General features: G+C 41.0%; 1 protein-coding gene across 4 annotated transcripts in view; it reads right to left on the bottom strand.

Annotated features, from left to right (window-relative positions):
• Positions 1 to 130: 130 nt before the first annotated feature.
• pkd1a (polycystic kidney disease 1a) overlaps positions 131 to 12,259 on the bottom strand; it is a 64,283-nt gene continuing 52,154 nt past the window's right edge. For 3 of the 4 annotated variants that reach the window (XM_044190301.1, XM_044190302.1, XM_044190304.1), the window contains 11 exons: positions 11,409 to 11,611; positions 10,306 to 10,500; positions 10,033 to 10,172; positions 9,373 to 9,503; positions 9,005 to 9,113; positions 8,732 to 8,854; positions 7,826 to 7,997; positions 7,414 to 7,704; positions 5,953 to 6,087; positions 3,972 to 4,298; positions 131 to 3,725 (listed from right to left, as the gene is read on the bottom strand). In XM_044190301.1, the coding sequence (XP_044046236.1) occupies positions 2,661 to 3,725; positions 3,972 to 4,298; positions 5,953 to 6,087; positions 7,414 to 7,704; positions 7,826 to 7,997; positions 8,732 to 8,854; positions 9,005 to 9,113; positions 9,373 to 9,503; positions 10,033 to 10,172; positions 10,306 to 10,500; positions 11,409 to 11,611 (2,891 nt within the window). In that variant the 3' untranslated portion in view covers positions 131 to 2,660. The remainder of the gene's footprint in view (positions 3,726 to 3,971; positions 4,299 to 5,952; positions 6,088 to 7,413; positions 7,705 to 7,825; positions 7,998 to 8,731; positions 8,855 to 9,004; positions 9,114 to 9,372; positions 9,504 to 10,032; positions 10,173 to 10,305; positions 10,501 to 11,408; positions 11,612 to 12,259) is intronic. The other variant, XM_044190303.1, reaches the window with a different exon arrangement.

Below are 12,259 nucleotides of genomic sequence, written 5' to 3'. Positions count from 1 at the left end.
TTTGAAATTTGGATTTGTGCTCTTTGAGTGACCGCTTGATTGCAGACCATTAACCTGTAGCAAAGGGCGAGAGAATAACTTATATATTTGATTTAAGCATTCAACACCAAAACAATTTCATTACGCACAGTTAAGCTGTCAAACTCTTTATTTGACTTTGTCAAGTGCAAAAGCATGAAGTGCTACAACTGCAAAATACAGATGAGATACAAAGAAGAGCATAGACAAATGTTTTCAAAGACAATTTGTAACACCATTTTAAAACAAAATGCATCATTCAACACAAAGAGACAGCTATAAGACAAGAAGGTGGGCTTTGGCACTATCTTGCTACACATTGTACACAGAGCAGGAATATGAAGGCCATTGGAGGCATTTCTAGTTGGTATATTGTGAACAAAGGTTTATATTAAATAGATTAATAGCTTTGGCTGTAGTGCTTCAGTTAGACTGGGGAAATGTAAAACTTTGGGGTTTGCAACACCAGTGCTTGACCTATGCATATGCCACTGCAGCACAAAAACGATACTGATCATGAAAAGCAAAAATATATACACCACAAAGCACCAATATATACAGAAAAGTACACACAGTTGAAGCGGGGTCTTTTTCGTTAGATCATGAAACTTGTGAGATCTTATGCAACTTATTGGGCAGGAAAAAGGTGAGATAATGTTTCAAAATAAAATCATTCAGGGTGTTGGTATTTTGCTTTATGCTATGTAACGGTGGGGTTTGATAGGAAGCGAAAGAAAATAGGGCTTCAATCACACTTTGGTATGGCACTACCTCTGCAACATTGGCCCTTTTTTCATATCCTTTAAAAACCCATGAAAACAGGGCGCCGACACATAACTTCCCATTTTTTTGACGGAGAGAAGAAGGAAGCTGAAGTCTAAAACAGGCTGAAAGTCAATGTCAGTGGCACGATTTAACCACAAAATATAATTTCCTTAGATTATTGACAATGCCTACTCTGCCCCCAGTTTTAGTTTTACTGGTTGTCTTTCTAGGTTTTGGGGAAAAGGGTGGGTTCCCTGAGATCTGCCCACTGGACACAGGAAGTACGTATGTTGATCAAAATAAGACCTCAAAAAACAGGAAAGTTAACAACACTACTATCAAGAGCAGACAAAAGTACAAACAACTGCTAGCTATGGCTTCAACACCTTGATAATACTTACTAGGACGTTTCTATAATGTAGCTGTTAACATATGAAAACTTGACACAAGAGTTAAATATGGCATTGGATATCAGCTCCATTAGGAAATAAAGTGCTAAGTACAAAATGAATGAATTAATTACTTTGCGTGGTAAAACTCAGAATGCATAAATGATGCAAAAGCTTTGGCAATGTTTATAGTGAAAATACAGTATGAGTAAAGCTTTCTCTATTGGTTTGGACACCAAGCTTATTACTTTACACCACGCCACACCAAAAAAACAGTCGACATCAGAACAAAAGTGCTTTTAAATCACAACCATATTGAACACAACACATAGGGAAAAAAATAACATTTTGAAAAGATAATCAGACATTATAGCTTTATGATGGGAGAACTTGTGTAAATGTTAAGTACTGCAAATCCTTCATGCTTTCTCAACTTTTATCTACAACCAAACTTCTCCACTGAGCATCATCTGATCCTTCTTCTTTCCCTCTTCTTCTTAACGCTATTTTGGTCTGCATGGTTCTACTACCACTTGCTTCACCTCTTTCTTGTCACTACTTGTGGCTTCCCTTTGTCTTTTTAATTTCTCCACACTTGTCCAGTAGAGAGGATGGTTGTATCTGCACCCTGAAAAACTGGCTGCTGGGAGTCCAACAACCGTGTGTGTATGTATGTGTGTGTGTGTGTGTGTGTGTGTGTGTTTCATTTTGTTTCTCTTGTACCTCACTGGGCTGAAGTGTGCGGCACAATACAATTTTCTGTGCCTACAGTGTTATTTCTATGCATGTGTATACCTGCATGTGCGTATATCTGTGTGTGCCTGCATGCAAATTTGGGTTCATAAAACATGACAATTTTCAGACAGGCCACAAGTACCCATGGTGACCGAAATATAAAATATAAAAATATGTAGACAGACAACATAACTGAGAAATCAACACAATTTTCTGAGATACACAAAAATGCTGACTGCATTGTCTGCTTTCAGTTTGTTAAGTCCTCAGGTGAGCACGCTCATGTGCTCCTGTCAGTGACCCCACGTGACCTCCAGGGTCACATGGGGTCAGGGGTCAGTTTTAGTCCGGGGAAATATGGAATATGAGTATTTCTTGGTTTCAATGTTGCCCTTTACTTGGCTGACTAAACCAGCTCAGTTAGCATTTGGTGACCTGCACCTTGTTTCTGAGAGAACTGAACAGGGATTTGGACGGATCACCGCTTATAAACCTGCAAAGTCTTATTTTATTGCTTTCTGTTCATCTTTCATTACCCCAAACTGCTCGTCTCTGTGATTCTTCTTGTTTCCTTCCTGTGCTTTGTCCTATTACCTTCCCATCCACTATTTTCTCTCCTTTCCCTGGGTTTAGAGAGGGGCACCTGGGGACAAAACCTGCTGCCCCCGTCCTCCTCTCGTCCTTAACCCAACATTTACTCTCGCATTCTTTTGCTCCACCTTTCACTTCTGTTTGTCCCTCTATTCAGAGTCCTCAGGATTTGGGGTGTCCAGGGCCATGCCTGTCGAGGTTGGGGTGTACCTTGTTTTTGAGGGGTGGGGGTTTGCGTTTTCGCTTGCGTGTAGGAATGGTGGTAGTGTGAGCTGGGTGGTTGAACAGGCTGGAGGAGGAGAGGGTCTCTCTCTCTGTGGGGGGGTCCCAGTCCCGGCTAATGGGTGTAGGCGCGGGAGTAGATGGCAAGGAAGGGGTAGGTGCAGGGGTACATGGAGGTGCAGTGGGTGTTTTGGGCAGTGGGACGTGGGAAGGATGAGTGTTTGCTGAAGAGACGGGGGGAGAGTCAGAGGCAGATTTATCTGTGAATGGTGTAGGCGGAGGTGCGCTGGCTGAAGGTTTGGCTGATGAGTGATGAGCGGGGGTATGTGTAGTGGCAGAGGCTGGTCTGGGCTTTAAAAAGGGAACAGGTGTGGCTACTGCAGTCTTTTTGGGGTTGGCAACAGTTTTTCCACAGTCCTTTGGAAGTTCACCCTTATTTGTCTTTTTCCCCTTTTTGCTCCCTTTGTGTTTTTCTTTGCCACTCTTTCGTTCTCTCCATCCAGCGGAGTCCTTGTCCTCCCCCTTCCCTCTCTGTCCTGCCTCGCTCCTCCCTCCCTGACCACCACCTCCTCTCTCTCTCCCTCTACGCCTCCTTTTCCTCTGGGCTCGCTCCAGTCTACACTCGATGTGGTACAGATCCTCTGTTGCCATGGTGACACGGTCAAGCTGTTGCAGCAGGGCGTCCAGGGTGGGGAGGAGCCTCCTCAGAGAGGCTTCAGTCTCTGCTCTCTCCCTCCAGCTGGTACTTCCCATCACCACTCCTGGACCGAGCCCCAAACCCAGGCCCAGCCCGAGTCCCAGGCCGATCCCCGGAGCTTCTGTCAGACTGCAGGGGCTGGAGGAGGCCGGGCGCCACGAGGCCTCAGAGCCCGCATCAATGCTGTCTGGTGTGGGAGGGGAGTCAGGACTGTCCAGCGGAGGCAAGCACAGGGACTTACAGTCGCTGGTGGAGGACGAACGGGACGGTGGCAGCTCCATGCCCTCAAAACGCACCTTATGACGAAACTAAGAAGATGATGAAAGAGGGAAAAAGAGAAGATGGAGGATTAGGGGAAAAGTGTGAGCATTAATGTATATCTGTTGAAATAGTACTAGAGACGTAGCTTAGCATAGTGTCTACTACCATTAATCTTTTCATATTTTGTCCCTATTAAAATCTCTAAAATCTTTGTTTCGTCCCCAAAAACTTCCAGGAAATAGCCACAGCTATTAGCAAGCTGTACAGCTGTAGATATGAAACAGGAAATGTACCTCCTTGGTCCTGCTGAGTCCCATCCACATTTTGAGTCGTCTGAGAAACAGCTCAACCATCTCGTAGTCTTGGAGATCCACAGCTGGACGGTACAGCTCTGCTCGTGCACGCCGGTAGTTCCTCAGCAACACAGAAGTAACCAACCATAGCAACACCAGCCGAAGTATGGCGAAGCTTGCGTGGAACACCAGCGAGGAGACGGTGCTAGAGGGGCCGGTAGTCGTCCAGCTAGGATGCCATGATAGCAGACCACGTCCACCAGCACCCAACAAAGACAGACAAGCAGAGCTCACACTGCCGTAGCCGTCCAATACAGAGTAGAAGAGCTGGAGTGGAGACAGAGGAAGAAAAGTTTAAAATGAGCTGATGTGTCTCATTTCTTCACAGGAAATACTTGATGTACAAATGAAAACAAACATACAGTAGCACAAGCACATCATTTCAGAATTCTGTATTTTTAATATCTAGATTTACTTTCAAATGTTCTGTGTGTCAAAGGTTTCAGTGTTTTTAAATGGAAGAAAGTGAGAGACATTCAATCTTTAATAGCCACGAGATGGTGACTCGCTAATCTGATACCATCACATTCAACAGAGAGATAAAAGTAAAAAAGATATTAAATTTGATGTTATTGCCTATATAAACATATGTTAATGACATACAGAATGGTACAAAGGTACCAGAGTTGAACCTAAAGCACCCCACATGTACTGTTGTAATGAAACATTTTCTCCCAACAGACACTAATGAAAGAGCCTCCAGCCATGCTAGCAGCTCTGTGAGGCTGTACTTACGCACAATGGAGCTAACTGCTAACGTCAGCATGCTAATGTAAACAATAACATGTTAACTGATGATGATGCTGGTATAATGTTTACCATGTTAACTATCTTAGTTTAGCGTGTTAGCATGCTAACATTTTAGCAATAAACAAAAAGTACAGCTGGGGCTGATGGGAATGTCATTAGTTTTGCAGATATTGTACATTACATTTGGCCAAAGCGATGTACAAATAACGTACAGAAATCTGATGATGGTGCTACATTGTAAAGCTACACTATTTGTTGTTCTCTTTTTAAAGCTGCTGGTGAACGCTTTTAGCTGAATTTCGTAAAGTTACGTTTGGAAATAGGTACAGGTGTGGATTGAAGGATCAAAGCTAACCAGGTTTTACACTTTCGGGCTTAAAATAGCCATCACTCATGACCAAAAGTAAGGCACGCCAAAAATAAAATTGTGATAATGATACTCTGTGGAGAAGACGAAGTGACACAATAGTTTTTAGGTTATTTGTTGAAAAATTGATTATTTATCATTATTCATCATTTATCATTATTATTTATTACATTATTATATTATGTGTTTCAATGCCTTTTCTGTTTTTCCTCTTTTCTTACTCTTACATAATTATACTTCCATTTTGGCAGGGCTGTCTCAAACAGAGAGATTATAGCTCACTGTAACATGCTGGTTAAATAAAAGTCACATCAAAGTAATGGATAAGCTGTCGGGTAACATTTTGTTACTATATACACAGGTGAGAATGATATATTCTCAACTCTAAATGACTTGGGGTCATTATTGAATAAATGTTGTCACATTGTTATCTTTCAGTAAAGCTGTTTGGTAGCGTAGTCAAAACAGTGAGGCTGCTATTAAAGTTGTTCTAACAATGCAGATGAAGCTGTGTTATGCAGTCTTTGCTGAAGTGAAGTTTCTCGGCATTCTCTACTGGCACTGTAAAGAAAGTGGACTGTAGGCATGACAATGAAACATTTTCTGAACAGACTAAACCACGCATGAACGATGAACAAACATGTGGGTGGACAGATTTTGACAAGGTTATGTACTTGTACATAGTGTATTATGTACATTATGTACAGTTTACATTATGTTTTTTCTGTGTGTGTGTTTGGGGGGGAGTGAGAGAAGTTCAGCGAGAGAAAAACAGAAGGAACAGACAAGAGGAAAAAGTCTGACCAGGTGTCCTGTGTGTGAGTAAGCCAGCACCAACAGCAGTAATGCCAGGGCGACGCCCAGCAGCTCCCAGACTGAGCGCCGCAGAGCTCTGCCGAACACGGCCCACTCTCTGAGAAACCGCAACTGGTGGGATGCCTGGATGATCAGACAGAGAGTGAAAAATGGTGTTTAAGAAAGTTAGAACCAAATAAAAAGTACAGCAAGTAAAGTAGCTCAACATTGCACCAGGAAGTCAGTCTTTATAAGGATAAGACTGGCATTATTCCATATTTTCCTTATTGTCACCCAATCCCATGAAAAGATTAAATCCATCAATGTGTTCCAATCTCCCAATACTTAACGACTTCCCTACCCTCTCTGTGGCTCTCAGCTCCAAGCCCATTTATTCCTACTGACGATGTAAATCTTTAAAAAAAAAAAGGCTCACAAATATATAGTTTCAATTTCAAAAAAGCTTAATAATTTACTAAAGCAGCTGCCCACTCAAACAGGAGTAAATAGGACTAGCCACGTATTAATACACATGTGTATTACTCAAAATAAACTTGAAGGAACATGTCAGCCAGTGCAACAGTGTGGCTCATTGATGTGTTTTTAATTGTTTTTGGACAACAATGGAGCTCTATGGCACAGAAGAATAAGATATATCAGGCTTCAGATATACACACAATACTTGTTAATAAGATCAATTCATGGGATTTGTTGACAATTGAAAAACACAAAATATCAACACACTTATCCTTTGAATTGTGATGGATGATAACAACAGACAGTTTGGGTAGTAATTTTACTGTTCACCTTTGTTTTATCTTTCAAAAAAATCTGGCTAACCTGGGATAATGTGACTTGACCCATCAGACTTATACAGACAGATAAGGTTTTGAAAATTTGAAAAAAATTAAAATCTAAAAATGTGTAATTAAAAAGCTTATTTAGATTCTTTTAATGGTGGTCTTCAAGAGTAATGTTTAATGCAAACTTTCATCAAAACTAAGATATACGGTTACACTTTACTTGGATAGTCCATCTACAGATAGTTTATAGAGTATTTGTAACATTTCAGCAGCATATTAGTTAAGATTCAACAATTCAAATAAAGGTTTGGTTAGGTTTAGGCACAAAAACATCTTAGTTAGGGTATGTTCATGAATTGTCACATATACTTTATTGATAATCTGTTAAACATCTACAGAAAACAGTGAAACAGTATCTGTAGGCAGACTATCCAAGTAAAGTGTTAAAGTGTTAGACTGGCAGACAATGCCTTTTTGCATTGTAACAATGAATGTTAACATAACTTTTGTTTGTTTATAAGAAAAGTCCACAGGGCACCTTTAACTTGCTAAGTACATTGTTATTATCACTGATAGAGCTGATGGCCAAAACTACAAAAATAATACCAAGATTTCTTTCTTAATATGTTTATAGTTAGCCCTGCTTTTCTTGGCCTTTCTCTCTTACCTTGAGCACCAGTATGAACAACAGCAAGGCAGACATGACTGTGTATATCTGACTCTGTCTGGCCAGGGGGTAGAAGTCTGTGAAGGCGTCCTTTGGCTGCTTCAGGTATGACGCCCACTGCTGCGTGGCCATAGTGCAGCGGGTCAGGTGCAGCCCACACACAGACGCTGCCAGAGCCAGTTTACAGATGCCCAGGAGTCTCCAGGCCGACAGCAAGTACACATAGCCTTCTCTGAGGAATCCCAAGATCCCCCTCACCAGGAAATACACCACCAGGGCGAGGAGGACCATCTGGAAAACAGGAAACCACAACGTTAAACTGGAGACGTGTCAAGGACAGGAGAAAGGATTTTGGTGTAGCTTGGTGGTGGGTAGTTTTTGTTATTATCGACAGTGGGTTGCCAGGAGTTACCATTAGAAGGAGCTGCAGGTCCAGGCCTGTGATTGGCCACAGAGTGGTGACAAGGAGGTCAAGGCTGGACTGGGCTCGCTCAGAAACTGGAAACTCAAACAGGAAGGAGAAGACAGCCAGGAGGTTTGTGTTGATGTTGTAGAGCGAGAACTCCACAAACACAGCACGGGTCCTGTGAAATAACACACACACACACACACACACTTAATGGACTATGATAAGATCAGGAGTCAAGACATTTCACAAAGTCACTTCCTGTTTTGGTTTCCTCTCTGTTTTGGGACCATCTTTTTTAAGCTGGGTGTTTCCATCACATGAAGTTTTATTTCATATGAGAGATAAAAACCACTAACTCAGTTTTGTTCCAAAGAAACAGTTAAGTGTGCCGTAAGAGACCTCCACCACCCACTTTTTATTGACTTTCAGTTTCTCCCCTCTGAATATTTGCAACCTAATACCAAATATGGTATTAACCGGATTAAAGTTTTATTTATGCCATCAGTTATTATTCTTAGAACAACTGTTGAAAGGCAGCCCACATTCTTAACACATTCTTTACTGGATTGTTTTCTATGTTATTTTAATGTTTGATGTGCAACTTTTTAATGACCGCAGGCTGTAAGACAAATTGCACTTCAGGGAAAATCAAACTCCACTCCAGATTTATAAAGCCATGAGTATGCAAGGTTCTGTTTTATTTCATTGTGAAATTGTGCAAACATCGAGCCCAATTTCTTCAAACACAGTTTCTGTTGTAAGAGTTAAAACAGTTTTTATAGATTTTATTGCCTTGACCTATGTATTTAATATCTGGCAATGCACTACGATATTACTTTAAGTGTAACTTTGACTTAAAATATCTGAGTTTTTCTACTATTTCCAGTCCTGTCTTTCTGTTTTCATTACCTGTAGTCGAGCCAGTGCAGCTGCTGCAGCTGCTGTAAGGAGGAAGAGGCCTCCTCCTGGCTTCTGTTCAGCTGGACCACATCTCTGCTGTTATACACCCCCATCTGACCCAAACGCCACAACCTAGAAAGATGAGTGGGAGGAGACCAAGAGGAGAAAAAAAAAAAAAACACTGACATATTAAAGACCAGATGCTAAATACATACTGAATCTGACCTACAAGTTAACTTAACGCCTACCTTGTTAAAGTAAGGTTTTCTATCATTTCCTTACCAGTTTTTATCACTAGCTCCAAGAGCAGTGTAATTCTCAGCGTCTTCAGTTGGAGATGTAACCCAGCTCTTTCCCAAAATACTGTCTCCTACCCTGGAACCACCTGCAACTGAAAAAAAAGTGAAGTTTCAACAAGATCAGAAATGGTACAGTAATAATAATGTCTGCTGGAGTACCTGTGATGCTAAACATTAAAAATGTTATGCAGTTAACTCAATATTATTGAAAGAAAGAAATAAACTCCAAAATTATTTTTCATGTGTACAGACTGAATAAGTTTGTATGGTCAGAGCCTCAGTTTATTTAAATATTTAGCTCCCACCGAGTTCACAGCAAAGGTAAAGACAGTGACCACATTTCAATCTCACCCTGTGTGTCACGGATTTGACGGAGCCTCAGCGTGCCAAGTAACACACTTCCTGTGTCTCTCAAGAGGGCGGAGTCATCCAGTAGCCGTGGCAACAGGGACTCATTCAGCCACATCAGAATGTCATCTCGGCTAAAAGAAAAAAATGAGAGGATTTAAAAAATATATACATTGTGTGTTTGTCATATGCTACATTACTACGAGTTGTCACAATGTTCAACATTTGCAGACAAACAACTTAAGAACGTCTTACAGCAAGTTTGTGTGCACACAGGACGGCTGTACAGTTGACCAAGACACACTCTAATCTGCTTTATTTTAAATAAACAAGAGTTATGGACACGGTTTGCTTGAGCCAATTCTTTTCACTCGTTCTCTTTTGGTTTGAATACCCTAACACATCCAGGTCAAGTCTCAAGAGCTTTTTTTTTATGACTTCACACATTGTGTTTCAGCAAGTCTTACAAGCAGACAGGCAGGAGGTCACCCTTGAAAAATGAAATGTTATTCTCAGCAGAAGAAACTAATAAAAAGGTCTAATTTAACATTTTTCCAGTAAATTATTCACAGTTTTTTGATTGGACCACCACAATATCTTCTGGTACAGTCAAGTTTGCAACTGAAGTTCTACCTGTTAGTGTGTGTGTGTGTGTGTGTGTACCTGTTGATGTTGTGGTACTCAGGTGTGTGTAGTGCTCGCTGCAGCTGAGTGCGCAGTCTCAGGCTGTGTGTGTCTTTGGCCGAGTCAGAGTAGTTGAGAAGCAAAACCACCAACAGGAAAAACATGTAAACCAGGAAATTCTGAAAATGAAAACCAACTATTCTGTTAACAAACAAGACATAGAGCTCTAAATGTCTACAACACAGTAAAGATATAAAGACAATCTGCAGCATCAGCTCTCTAACCTTGCACATCTATCTTTGTCTGACTCACCTTCAGCATGGTGTGTAGCATGTGGACCTTGCGAGCCTGGTGTCGAGCCTGAGACAGAGCAAAGCCCTGTGGGGGTCTCACCCTGGGGACCCGTTGAACCACTCTCTCCACCCGGGGGAACTCCACCAGCACATCCTGGTCCTCTGGACGCAGACGAAGCACACACACTGCATAGTAAACTGCCTCACACAACACCTGTGGGACAGAGAGTGGGGGAGCAATGGAGACGTTAGGTTTGGAAACTGTTTCAAAACTCCAGAGGTCATTGAATTTGCTCAACCAAAAATTGATTATGCTATTCAGATTGATCAGATGAAATGAAAATAGGAAAACCTAAATTGAGATACAGTGTTAACATGACCACAGCCAAATGGGAATTTAGTCAAAGGAACAGGTGTGTGCAGTATATGTACGAAATTCCAGTTTTCCAGCTTGAAGTCAGTGCATTTTGAATTCATCTTAAGTGTTTCAAGGGTACAAAAGCGCCAGGATTATGCAGTTTTAAACCTGTGTCAACTGATTTTTTTGGCCACATGGGGGCAGCGAAACAAGCACAACATAATATTATCAACTTATAAAGTTGTGATGGCGAACGTGTTAGTGTTGCATATTTACACATCCAGCAGACAAGGAGCAACATTAGCATTCATTTGGAGATGTGTTTTTGGCCAAGTCCAATATTCACTCTCTTTTAGCTCTGTTTTTGGTCTCCACCAACTCCTGAGGGAAATATCTCGCTAATTAGCTGCAAAATGCTCCACTATGTTCACCAGCTAGTTACTAGCTTTGTCTGTCTGCTGGTTGGGTTGATGAAAACGGTGAGAGTGAACCAAAACAGTAAAGTTGCAGGCTGTAAAAAACAAAACAATGAGCTGAAAGATGTTGAAATGCTTTGTAGAGCTCAGAGGAACTGCAGAGTCTGGTGATAATTCTCTGTGGATTCATCACTACAAGTGATATCTTCCAAATTACACCGAGTCATTTGATCCATTGTTAATATAAAAATATTGTTTAGTGCAGCTTTAAATAAAAAAATGTGAATTTAGAAAAGAGTATGTATATATTTGCTAAACTAGCATCTCTGAGAATAAATGTGTGTGTACCTTAATTGGCTCCAACAGCAGGCAGGAGCACAGGAAACTGGCAAAACAGGAGATGAGCCACATCATGGCCACACTTTGACTGAACCCATGGGCCGCCCAAATTGAAACACCACTGGCCAGAGTGATCCCTGCCCAGCTGCCCCACAGGGCGGCACGTCCACACCAGGGAGGAAACCGTCTGGGACGACACACGTCTGTCACAACTGGAGAGTGGAGAGGAAGGTTGGGGGGGTGGAGGAATTGAAAACAAGATTTTGTAAAAGGAAATACTGAAGAAAAGTGAAGGGATAGGACCAGAGACGATATGAAGGTTCCAGAGATAAAACAAAGCAGAATGATAAGGCGATGAAAAGCAGGATATAAAAAAAAGAGTATATACATTTTTAATTCACAGTATTAACTATTTAAATAAAGGAATTAGCATTTTAATTATGTTGTCTAATACATATGTCTTTGAAGGTCAGTTCACACTTCATAAAGGGAAATAAGTTCTTACAAACTTTTAAACCAATTTGGAGACCTTTTACAATGACTTTGTTCTTGTGATAGTATTTAAGATTTCATGTAATTGGCAGGAGACAGATTTTTTTTTGCACCTGGATTCAATTTATAATCGACAACAGGGACCTTGCTGTCATTTTGCTTGATAAAATAATCCTGAACCAAACTAGTAGGAACATTAACACAAGGAGAAATTAGACTCATTTACCATTTTCTGCTAAGCTATCTTGTCTACTGAAACAACAACCTGCTCAATACAGAAAAAGGAAAATTTTGGATGTAAATTAAAGATAAAAGTAAAAATCCAATGATTTTACTCTTAGTGACAAACTTAAGAATACAAGTTATTT

Source organism: Siniperca chuatsi, linkage group LG3 (genome assembly GCF_020085105.1).
Source record: "Siniperca chuatsi isolate FFG_IHB_CAS linkage group LG3, ASM2008510v1, whole genome shotgun sequence".
NCBI classification, from domain to species: domain Eukaryota; kingdom Metazoa; phylum Chordata; class Actinopteri; order Centrarchiformes; family Sinipercidae; genus Siniperca; species Siniperca chuatsi.
This window is presented reverse-complemented; position numbering and strand designations above follow the sequence as displayed.